Source organism: Falco biarmicus, chromosome 2 (genome assembly GCF_023638135.1).
Source record: "Falco biarmicus isolate bFalBia1 chromosome 2, bFalBia1.pri, whole genome shotgun sequence".
NCBI classification, from domain to species: Eukaryota; Metazoa; Chordata; class Aves; order Falconiformes; family Falconidae; genus Falco; species Falco biarmicus.
Genome location: NC_079289.1, coordinates 22,038,023 through 22,049,830, shown reverse-complemented (window position 1 = coordinate 22,049,830; position 11,808 = coordinate 22,038,023). Strand labels below are relative to the sequence as shown.

The 11,808-nt window shown below is 34.5% G+C and overlaps 1 protein-coding gene across 2 annotated transcripts in view; it reads right to left on the bottom strand.

The window, feature by feature from the left end:
• Window positions 1–499: 499 nt before the first annotated feature.
• The window catches only part of NUP58 (nucleoporin 58), a 35,623-nt gene continuing 24,314 nt past the window's right edge, over window positions 500–11,808 (bottom strand). For both annotated transcript variants that reach the window (XM_056327785.1, XM_056327784.1), the window contains exons 14-16: window positions 8,971–9,069; window positions 6,352–6,444; window positions 500–2,564 (exon numbers count right to left, since the gene is read on the bottom strand). In XM_056327785.1, coding sequence (XP_056183760.1) covers window positions 2,395–2,564; window positions 6,352–6,444; window positions 8,971–9,069 — 362 coding nt within the window. In that variant the 3' untranslated portion in view covers window positions 500–2,394. The remainder of the gene's footprint in view (window positions 2,565–6,351; window positions 6,445–8,970; window positions 9,070–11,808) is intronic.

The following is an 11,808-nucleotide window of genomic DNA, read 5'->3' as shown; positions in this document are numbered from 1 at the left end:
GCTAAATTCAAGTCAATATTGTGGGAATATAATTATTTCAAATCCCATTTTAACATTAGTTTCTAGTACAGCACATGATTATTCTGTCAGATAATCACTTCTTTACTTAGGCTAATTTAAGGACTGTTAATAACTTATTAATAACTGTAATTAATAACTGTAATTAATAACTGTTGCCTTAATGTGAAACAAAACAGAACACAGGGACCCAGGAGCCTCAGACTGCTTTTGAATTTACAAAGCCATACCCAGTGCTGTGTTCCAGCACGAGCCAGATGTATACAGCGCACTGTGAGAAGATAATAGACAAACCCACAATACAATACCTCTCCCACTTACAATCCAGAGATCAAGGCCCTAACTTCATCAAGAACAATTTTGCACTATAATTCTAGGAAAAACAATTCTACATATTAGCTGATGACATTTTTGTTTCACCCATAACACAGGAAAACAGCAGGAAATGATCTTTCAAATAGGCAAATGTGTATTACAAGGATCACAGCATTATTGTTTTATTGTTTGCACAATGGTAAGTTGCACATATGGACAAACAGTACACAATTTTAGTTTCACAAATTAATACATTACAAGAGAGTCCAGTGGTTTAACACATTAACTATTAAAAAAAGCAATAACAAAGGAATAAACATTACGGTTTTGACTGCAGCCCAATAAAATTTTAAAAAATGTTGAAATCAAAATAAACTGTAAGCTTTATTATTCTGAGACATTAAAAAACCCACATTATATCCCTTCCTAAGGGACTTCTCACAAAGATGCAATAACATACAAGTACAAAAGTGAAGAATTCTGCTCAGTTTCCCTTAATTTTATCAGATCAAGTGACAAACTGAACATTTGTCAAAAAGCAAACACTGCTGAATGCAGACATTGTTTCTAAAACATACAAAATGGTAGTAACGCTTTTAACAACAGAAAGCAAATGACCTGGTACTAGAAAATCTTACGCACTGTAACTGTGTTTTAGAAAAAAAGGTGCTTTTGTGAAAATGATTGTGGATATTCATTTGATGCATGTTATATACAAAACATCTTCTACATAAAAAGCAACTTGGCTCCAAAGTTCCATGTTCACACTTCAAGCTCTACTTTTATTTGCAAAGATTCAACTGGTCTATTACCTCCTCCTCAAGATGTTTTCCCAGGTATTTCCCGTGCACACCAAATTGGAGATGCAGCATAACAAGCTGTGATGTAATATGCAAGATACATAAACTACTGTTGCAATAGCTTTAACCCTCCAATTACATCATTTTCCTCCTCCATTCTTTAGCAGCAACTTATCATGCTATACCTCATATTGAAAGCAGATACGCAACTTCTTGAAAGTCAATGCTAGTAGCGCTTATGAGAAACTAGTGAATCAACTCTGGTTTTAACAGCTAATTTGGGTTTCCATTAGAATAGCATATCCTATCTCCCCTAGTTGCAGTGAAAAGCTCAACTAGCTCAACAACTCTCTGCTTGCACACAGACCTTGTGGCACCCTGAGCTTTCAGCTGAAATCTTGCAACTCTACTGTTCAGCTCAGGAGAAAAAACCAAAACCAGTTTGCAAACATTACCTATGAAATGTGTGTGTCAATCTTAGATCCTTTTTTAGAGTTGGCTGCTAAGTGGGTCAAGAAAAAGGTTTAAAAATAAAATCCAGCTACTAACCACTACTTACCAAACTTTATGAGATAGTAAACATTGTATTTTAGCTGGTCTTAAACAATAAAACACAAGCAGCAATGACGACCAAGCCCAGGACCCACTATTTGAAACTCTTAGGAACATCAAGAAATGGGACCATAGGGCAACATGGAGAAACGGAACATATAAAGAAAAGGAGACCTGTCTATGGGGCAAGGTTTGCACATCTGTATTTTATACATATATATACACATACATACACACATATGTGTGCGCTGTACTGTATATATTTACATCCATATACACAAAAAGACCCTGAAGTAGATTTAAAGGCCATATCCAGGAACAGAAGATATGAACTCTAGCATTTGTACTAGAATATATTTTATCTGTACAAAAAAACAAATATGCATATATTCATATGGTATAAAGCTTATTAACAAAAAATATTCTGCTACTAACATTAGGTTAAATAAATGGTTTTACAAGATTCTTTAATAATAATGCAGTATAGAACATTTCTAAAACTAGGGCCAAAAATAAAAATACATAAACGGGTTTCTATTCACAAGAAAATAGCTGTTCAATATGATTTCCTTTTGTATTTCAGACTAGGGAAAAGTACCAAAATCTTTATAAATCTCCTGGGATGCAATTCAATTAATGCATCAATCTAGAAAAATAGACTTTTCAGGTGAACAAAGTTGATTCACTTCCCCTTGCCTAAAAGGGGCACCTATCTTTTCCCTCGCTTGTTTCCAGCTGGAGGTTTCTTCAGCTGAAGAAGTTGCCCTCCTGTCCCAAAGCCTGCAGACGCAGGATTAGACACTCCGAACGTCAGGCCAGCTGATGCAGTGATGCCAGGATTGCTGAAGTTAAACCCAGATGTAGTTGAGCTGCCAAAGCCTTATGAGGGAGGGAAAAATATTTTAAAACATAAGTTATATCAGGATTGCAAGTTTGTTCTCCTTGTAGTTACGAACGCCAACCACTTTATTACCGATATTTGTAATACTCTATACTAACACGGAACTACAATAGTATGCCACATTGCTAACACACTTGGACTTACTGTGACAACTTGGATGCCTACCTCAGTGACTGTAAACAATTATATCCCAAATCACACATCTATTATACCGTTATCCAAAACAGTAGCACCCAAAGTCCCACTGAAATAGTACAATAGAAGAACCATAACCCCTCAGCATCTCAGCCTAAATACGTAATGCATACGTAGGTTGGGAGGGAAGGCAAAAGTACAAGCAGCCCACAGCCCACAGCCCACTCCACTCACAGCAGGCAAATGGCAAAGCTGGAGTTGGAGCTCCCAGCCTTGTGCCCTACTGACTAGGCTACCTTTGCCTGCCTTTATAAGGTATGTGGCACAGAACATACCTTAAATGAGAAGGTAGAAAAGGCTCGAAATCCTCGTCAAGTTCTTACTCTTGGTATTTAAAAACGCCCTTTATGACTTAAACCAAAAACCAGCATTGAAAACAAAGTTTTGGAAAAACTGCATGATTAGCTGAGCAAATTGTGCTATTTTAACTCCTCTACCCTCTTCTATCAAGGTAAACAAATCGAAGATCTGGTTTAGCTATAAAACAAGGTCAGTTAAAGTCTGCCTACAGTTTTCAGCCAGAGTAACACCAACTCATTCTACTTTCTTTTGTGAATTTATATCAGTTACACACAACCAACTTGGGTAACAATTGAAACTGTTAAAGAAACCTAGAAATTTCTCAAATATTAGTTAACAAGAAGGCAAACTTCACAACTACACTTTCTGTTCTTTCAAGAAACCGAGTAAGTTCACCAATCATACAAAATATCATAATATAAATATGACATAAACAAGTTAAGAATTTAACAAATAGTTTCATACATGTTGCGTATGGAAACCTGTAAACAATTAAAATAATAAGAAAAAACGGGACTGGTTCACAAGTAAAAAAGATATATTCTCAATATGCATTACTTAACATAGTTTTGTTAGTTCTTTAGCAGACCGTTACAGCAATCCTTTGGTCACATCAGCATCTTCAACTCAATGTCTGAATACTTTTAAAACACAGAAATAAAACCCCAATAGATGCTCTAGGTCACAAAAGATTTCCAGCACAGCTTTGTGACCGGTTTACTATAGCCTTCATATCTACAAGCTGCTCACAGTTACACATGCATTATATTCAGGTCCACTTTTCAGCAGTATGAGTATGTCCAGCCACGATCCCGCTTGATTATCTTTTCCCCCGTGTACTGAGGCTGCTATTCTTCAATAAAAGTAAGTCTCCAACACAAATTCTCAAGTCAGCTCTTCAAAGTACATTTACCATCTCAGTTTCCACAAAAATAGTGCGTGTGTACATCTCCCCTCCCCTTAACATTATACCTATAAATTCAGTGGTCATTTTTTTTCCCCCTTTTCCCATCACTCTGGGAGTCTTAATGCTCTTTACAACATCCCACTCACATCAGCTTTTTCAGCTGCCACCAGATGTATACGAGCAGGAATTAATTGGGACTTGATTTGGAGTCAGCTTTCCACAGTGTCTGTGTGTGTTTCAGAGGGAAGTCTGGACACAGTAGATACAACAACTGCTCTGGACAAAGCCAAATTTACTATTAGAAGATGCTCAAGTACTTTCAGAGGACTAATTTTTCTCTTCAAACATAGAAATTGAGAAGAGCAGTAATACTACTGGAAACACTTTCAAATCCTTTAAAGCAATTAAATCCAACTCATAACTTACAAACACTTGACAGAAGCAATTTGGGGATCAGTAACTTTCATTCTAAAATAAGAACAAACTGATGGAAAACATGTGGAGGAGACTCGGGGCATTATCTAAGTGGCCTAGAAGGACAGGGTGAAGGAACACTTACTAGACATTATTTTGGGAAAATATTTAAGTGCTCGCATCGAAACACAAGCAGTAACAACAGTATAACCTATAACCCATATTCACCCCATTTTCCTGTTTTTTTCAAAAGCAAAATATTCAGAATCAAGATAACAATAATATACACCAGAATACTGTTTCAAGATCCTGTAAATGTTATCTAAGAAACAGGACAAAAAATTAAAAAAATATATATAACCTGGCTAGCCTCAGACATCATTCAAACCCATTTATACACCCTCAATAAAATTAAAGATCCAGAAGCCATAAGCATAAGGATATAAAAGGTAGAAGTTGACGTGCTTCTGGGCTACCAAATTTTTATGGAGGTTTCTATTCCCTAATCCCACTCTAAGTCAGGATTTTATGACCACTTTATAAGTACAAAATAATGGGAATTATATTGACTTACTATTTACTTTGGTTTGATACCTCATTAGTGGTGGACAACTGATCCATACAACTGCTTTTCTAATTATGTTTTTAAAATACTTAAAACAAAATTATGTACTTTGTAATTTAGCAGCTTGAAATACTGCAAGACTATCTATTTATATAAATATTAGTAATAGGTAATTCAAAATAGGCTGAATAAAATAAGCTACAAGATAGAAATGTAAAAGTGTAAGTTTTCCACTTGCTTCTGATAGGAAAAAATAGCTAAGCAAAAGGAAGTTGATGCTTAGACACTGCACACTGCAAAATAAGAGATGTTCTATCAAGAAGTTACTAGGGTGTTAACACATTCATGAATGTTACACAGCCAGCTTAGTGAGTTATTTCCACCTCATAATACAAAGCTTAAGATACTTCACAGGCCTAATTGGACAGGGTAACTCATCACTAACCAAGCAAAAAACAAAACAAACTGAAAAGCATAGCAACTAACAAGAGTCCAAGCTAACCAACCTACCGGGAACTTACTAATAAACACCTGCCACTTGCTATGTTTGTATGAATAACAGTTACAAAACCCCATTTTGCTTTTAAAAAAAGAAACAGGCTACCAAAAGCAAATCCCAGGAGACACCATACTCCTTCAATCTGTCATGGGAGAAAGACTGTAACACAGACTATAGTAAGTTATTTGGCTCAAAACCAAACTCCTATTTAAAAAGTAAATAGAGATGCAAGCTGTAGAAGTGACTAAGATTTCAGACACCTGAGTTAAGGAGCAATTGCATCCATATTTTCATTTTCTCACCATCAACAAAGGTAAACCAAAAAAGTGAAATGAGCATAGAGTAGTTCAATTGCCACAGAAATGTTTTTGTAGTTAATGCAATGAATTTCTGATATATGCAGAGGTACAATACCTGTAACTTACTATTCAAATAGAAAGAATAAACAGATAAACAGTTTTAAAGAATCCTTCTGGACTTCTAAAAAACAATTTTAACTTTACTTGTAAATACAGGAAGTCAAATTACTGGTATATCTGTCACAAATTTGTACACTAATTCCAATAGCTCAGTAACTGTATAGCCTATGCATTCAAGTAGTAACTGCATTTCGGCACCTCAGACTGCATCTGATCTGCTTCCACTCCTAATTAGACACCATCAAACAGAAGACATCATTGCTCACTCAATACTGTCTAGCTAGGAGACCTTTACCAGAACCTAAAAACTTCTCCAAAAATGTGTATTTAGCAAGCAAATAGTTAATTTAATGGTTATATACACATGCAATTTTAAGTTTCAGTAGCTTTCTTAGACTGAGTGCGGTAGTTTGATTATAACATTTTTGCTTTAAAATAAACTTGAATTCAAGAGAAACAAACCAACCTGCACTTAGACTTCCTGATGGTTTACTTGTAGTTCCAAACGCAAACAATGATGCTGTGGCACTACTTCCAAAGGCAGAGCTACTTCCAAATCCTAGTAGAATAATAGTAAGACATACAACAAAAAAATTACAGACACAGCAATTAAAGACACGTAGGTTTTGGGCAAGTATTCCAACAACAAACATAATTTTAAGTATTATTTGATAAACAAATACTCCTAAGATTATTGCCTCAAGAGTGTTTTATTCTCAACAGCACTGCATTAATGAAACACTGCAAACAGGAAAGTATTGGAGAAAACTACTTCCCTCAAACCTGAGCAAAGGAAAAGCTCCAAGAACAGGTGAAGTAAACTATCAGTTTATAAAATTGCTATTGAATTGCTGTTAAACTGGCAAGAAAATGGTAACCAAAGAGGCCAACTCTAAGAAAATTCAGACACAAGTCATATGACTTCTATTGCAAAAAGTCACAAGCTTCATCCACAACCGAAAAAGGAAAATTCTCTATACTGGCAACAGAGTAAGCATTTTTAGTTTTTATTTGGCTTATTTTAGAATCACCCACACCCTGTCCCCAGGTTTCTGGAAGATTAGCTCTATCTAGGAAATGACAATAAAGGGGTAACGGGCAGCCATAAACATACGGCTGTAATAAAACTCATTATTTTTGTAATTAACATTTATAATTTCATAATATAAATATCTCAAGATTTCAAATTGTGTTATTAATGAGATCACTTCAAAGGAAAAGTATGTTGATATTTGCAGTTTGAGACAGAGGCCAGACAAAAGTAACAGTAAGGGAAATAGATTCTCTCATTGTGGCCGTCTCAAGAGGATTTCAAAAAGAGAACAGTACTTGTTATTTGAGGAAATTATGCCCCCATCTTAAGTTTCTTATGTCAGGGAAAATACTTGTATTTTACTGCAAATTGAGCCTTTACCATTCCTTCAGAGAAATAATTTTTAGATTTTAAAACCAGTAAGCATTGAACACACTATCTGAAGCAGTGTTCCCTAGTCTTCTGCAATTTTTAAATCAAAGTAAGTTTTAACGGTATATGACAAATATCATTTGAAAGTAAGATAAGTTTATTTAAATGATACACTCTTTTGTCCTATCTAGTTTGAAATTAATTGCCAATGGTCAGGCAAGCTGTCTGCAAATATTTAGTGAAGCACAGGATCTATGTGCTACATATCATATATGCTTTAAATGCGAAAGCCTCTATGTTTTATCACTGACAAAATTCACAGAATATTTATCATGGAAAGAGAGCATACTTCCCCAATTAAAATGATGTTTCAAAAGTATACACTAAAAATTGTTCTGTTAAAAAAACCAACCCTTAAGATAAGAAAAAAATCTTAAGTATTCATTCTGCCAATTTGTTTCCATGGGCACACCTGCAGGATATTTTGCATGTATTCCCTTATTCTTCTACATTTGCTTCTATCAGATAGTCTTCTTGATTTGTCAAAAGATGACAATTACTTTTCTTTTTGCTCACTGTTCTCAGTTATTGTCACTGTTTAGGTTTTCTTTTATCTGAAAAAACCTAAATTCTGATCAGAAAGGTATTGGTAGATTTAAAGATAATTTCAAGGTGTAAAGTCCAAGTTACAACATCTTTGTAATACTGAGTGATATTTAATTATTTTAATTACATTACAACACTGATTCATGTGTTCGGCTCACAAAGAGGCAAAATGTAGAAATGTGTACTGCAGAGAGAAGAGGATGCAACAAGAAAAAACACAACAAAGTATGTTTGTGCTCAGCAGATGTAACAATTTTCTTTGCAGATCTCATACAAAAGCTTCAGAGGACACTAGTGTCTTTTGACTTGCACTGTAAGAACCCCTGACCTATACAGATAGGAAATTTACAGTCTACTAATCATTTAAGTTTCTAGTTGTAGTTCTAGTACTGAGAATTTGTTATATTTAAATGAAAATGTCTACATTAATTTTGTCATTTTTTTATTACCACCTACTCTTCCACACCCATGTGTCCTCTTGGAATATATTCCCCACCAGTATACTAACATTTTGATTAGTATTTTTCCCTCAGTTTCAAATGTTGCTTTTCAGCTTGAGGATGGATTTTTTTCCACCTCAGCACTAGGGGACAGAGTGACAGCTAAAGCAAGTATGTTTCAGCAGGCAGGATCCCAGAACTGTAGTAATTTTTTTTTGCATTTATTCTTATCTTAATCCAAGCAGAAATGGGTCCCTGTAGTTAACAGTTGTACATACAGGGGAAAAACTACTATGGATTAACTACAGCGTGACCCAGTGTCTCAGGTGCCTAACTTTCATATATATAAAATTACATCAAGTTGTAGTTATAATAGATGTACTTTATGTACTTCCCTAGCTTTCAGAACAGAACTTCTATGTGATTACTTCACCGTGGGTTTTCACTATAATGGCTTATTAGCCTTAGTATTAGCCTTAGCAACCCCTTTCACAAGAAGTCTGGAAAGTGCAGACTGTCCAGTTATAAGGTCTTCCCTGAAACAGATCATTCTCTTAGTGGAGTTAAAGGTTTGCAAGAGATTCAGATGTGTGGTATAATAATTCAATGAAAGATTAGAAAAGTTAAAGTGTACCTCCAAGGCTTGAAGAACCTAAGCCACTTGATTGCAAGCCAGTGCCAATACCTGAGCCGAATGGCGTTCCAAAACTAACTCCCAGAGATGGCTGTGGCCCTGGTATAAAAAAAATGAGAACAAACTTGCCTTACTCTTTCATAGTAAAGAGGTCCTTTATTTATTTATTCAAGTATTTGATAATGTGAACATCATTGCTTTCAACAAATCCCATTAAAATCCCAAACTTTACCTCATCATAATTTCTCACTTAACTGTCTGCTTCTATGTCCACCTGGTAAAAATCTAAGAAAACACTGACTGTAATGAGGTGAAACTAGTAAAAGCTAATAACATCATTAAGTATTTTTAAAAGTTAACCAGTCTCACCTTAAACTTCAAAACATTAATCAAAACCTCAAGAGAGCTCATAGGTAACAACATTTTGCCACCTGTATTAATGGAATCTGAATAAGGGAAAACCTTCAAATTAAAAACATAAAAACTGACACTAATGTAACCAAAACTATATTACCAAAAGTTAATTTAATAAATAGGAATCTTCAAAGCTACTCAAGTATTCCATCCAAATTTAAACAGAACACTAAGATAAAAAACAAGACAATGACTTTATTTTATTAAATTTATTGGTCATTTTTAAGCAAGTCAATTACACAGTAACATGACAATTCAATTCTTTTCCACACAAGTGATAACTGAGTTCTGTTAAGCTCTGCTACATAACACCATTCAATAAGGTAAACTAGTCAAACCATCTTTTTAAATAAACATTTACAAAAGGCACAGTTCTGTGTACCTTAATGAATTAGATACATTCAAAGTTTCAGAGTCAGAGTTTGTCCCATAATTAAAAAAACCTGACAGTACTTTTCCCTACATATTCACACTGAGATGCAGGACTGTCAAAAAACATCTTCAGTCTGCCAAGTTGAAATTTACAGCCTCAGTTTTTTTTTTTTTAATCTCTTAACCTTGGGGAATAAAGAATCAACTTGCTAGCCCATTACTAACACATTTTAAAATAATTAATTCTGATAAATAATTAATATATTTTGACAGTTTTCACAGTACAATCTTATATTCCTGTCTTTTTCAAACAGTTTTCAGTGCACTAGTTAAGAAGTTTAACCATTGAAGATAAAATACAGTGCCAGACTCTTAATCCACAGACATTCACGCCTTTCCTTAAGATAGCTTTCTCCCATTTTTGAACATACTTAATGTACTATATCTATGAAAGTGATGATTTATTCAAATATTACTATAAAGCTCTGATGATTTCAGTCTTTCTCCTAAACCATTATCACATTTAGGCTTATTTTCATTCAAAATTTCTTACTTCATACTACAAAGTTTCCTCTTACTAATTTTTACCTACAGTTTTAAAATGTAGATATTTCAAGCTTTTAAAATCAGTTCAGTATTTGAAGATTTAAATGGACAATCATTTGAATCAAGTGAAAGGCACTGTATATTGAAAAGTAACATTTTTGCTAGGAACACAATTCTTATGTGATCCAAGCCGAATGACATCTGTATACTCAAAGTAGTGTTAAACTAAATTTTAAGGGCAACTAAAGTTGTTAGCTTTTAGTCTCTGCTTAGCAGGGAATAGCTAGGAAACCCAAGCTGGTTTTCAACTAAAAAAAAAAAGTGTATCAGATGTTGTAATTACAAGTTTTCACATTAACTAAACTTGTTTACATCCAGTTTAAATACTGATACATGTACCTAGCAGCTCTTTAAAAAAAAATTATCAGTAAAAACAAAAAACCCTACACAAGTCAATTAGTCATCTAATAAACTAAAAGAACCCCAAAACACATATCCAGTTCCTTCTTAAGTGCACAGGTTTCTATCTCAGTGGGAGGCACTGTTAGTGGAAGACCTTAAAACAAAACACTACAGTCCTCCAGGCCAAGCTTTTTACTAAATGCAACATGCTTTTTAGAGCCAGTAAAAAACATTATTCTAAAACACCTCAGATCATATAAAACAGGCTCTTATGCCTTAGGCTAGCAAGCTTTTCATTGAGCAACAGCATATGGTATTTGTTGATTTGGTACCATAATGTTCTGAAGGCATCATCACTACTTATCATTCTTGTAAGTAAACATAATTTTCAATAGCAAAAGCCTAGTAATAAAGATTCTTTGATGCCAAAAGTACTAGCAAAAGAATTGGCACTTCTGGCTATTATAGTTACGAAACAAATTCTTTATAATAACTATTTTAATGTTTTGAAACTTGATATACATTTGCCCTGTAGAGCATTTCAGTCTAATGAGTAGGACCCACAACAGAGTCCAGACAGGTCAGCCAGATTTCCTAAAATGACTTTCTGCAATTTTTAAAAATCGCAGCTGGTCCTAACAGTGAACAAATTTAGTGTCACAACTTATATCTGATTTTGACAGACCAGTACACTGACTAATTTTAACCAAGGTTTGTATCAAATCACACTATACAAATTTTAAATGCCATTTTCAGTATCCTTTCCCATTAGCACTTCAATTTCATGCCAAGTCAAGTCAAAACATAAGAAAGTGTGCTAACAGCTTGATAATGCTTTGACTAACTCTGCACATCACCAGTTAAGGAGAGAGTAACTAAGTTGTTGGGGGACTACTTTACTTATAGAAGAGGACATGTGAGTCTGAAGAAAAGCATTTAAGACAACTTAGTCTTACCAGAAAATCATCAGTTTCAGCCTAATGCATTCACAGGTCTTAGTTCACTAGGCTTTAAGTTCCTTTAAAATCTTTTACTTTAGTCCCAACGATAGAAATAGGTAGACTAGCCACCATCATTTTAACTTCCATGCTGTTCAAGATTGTT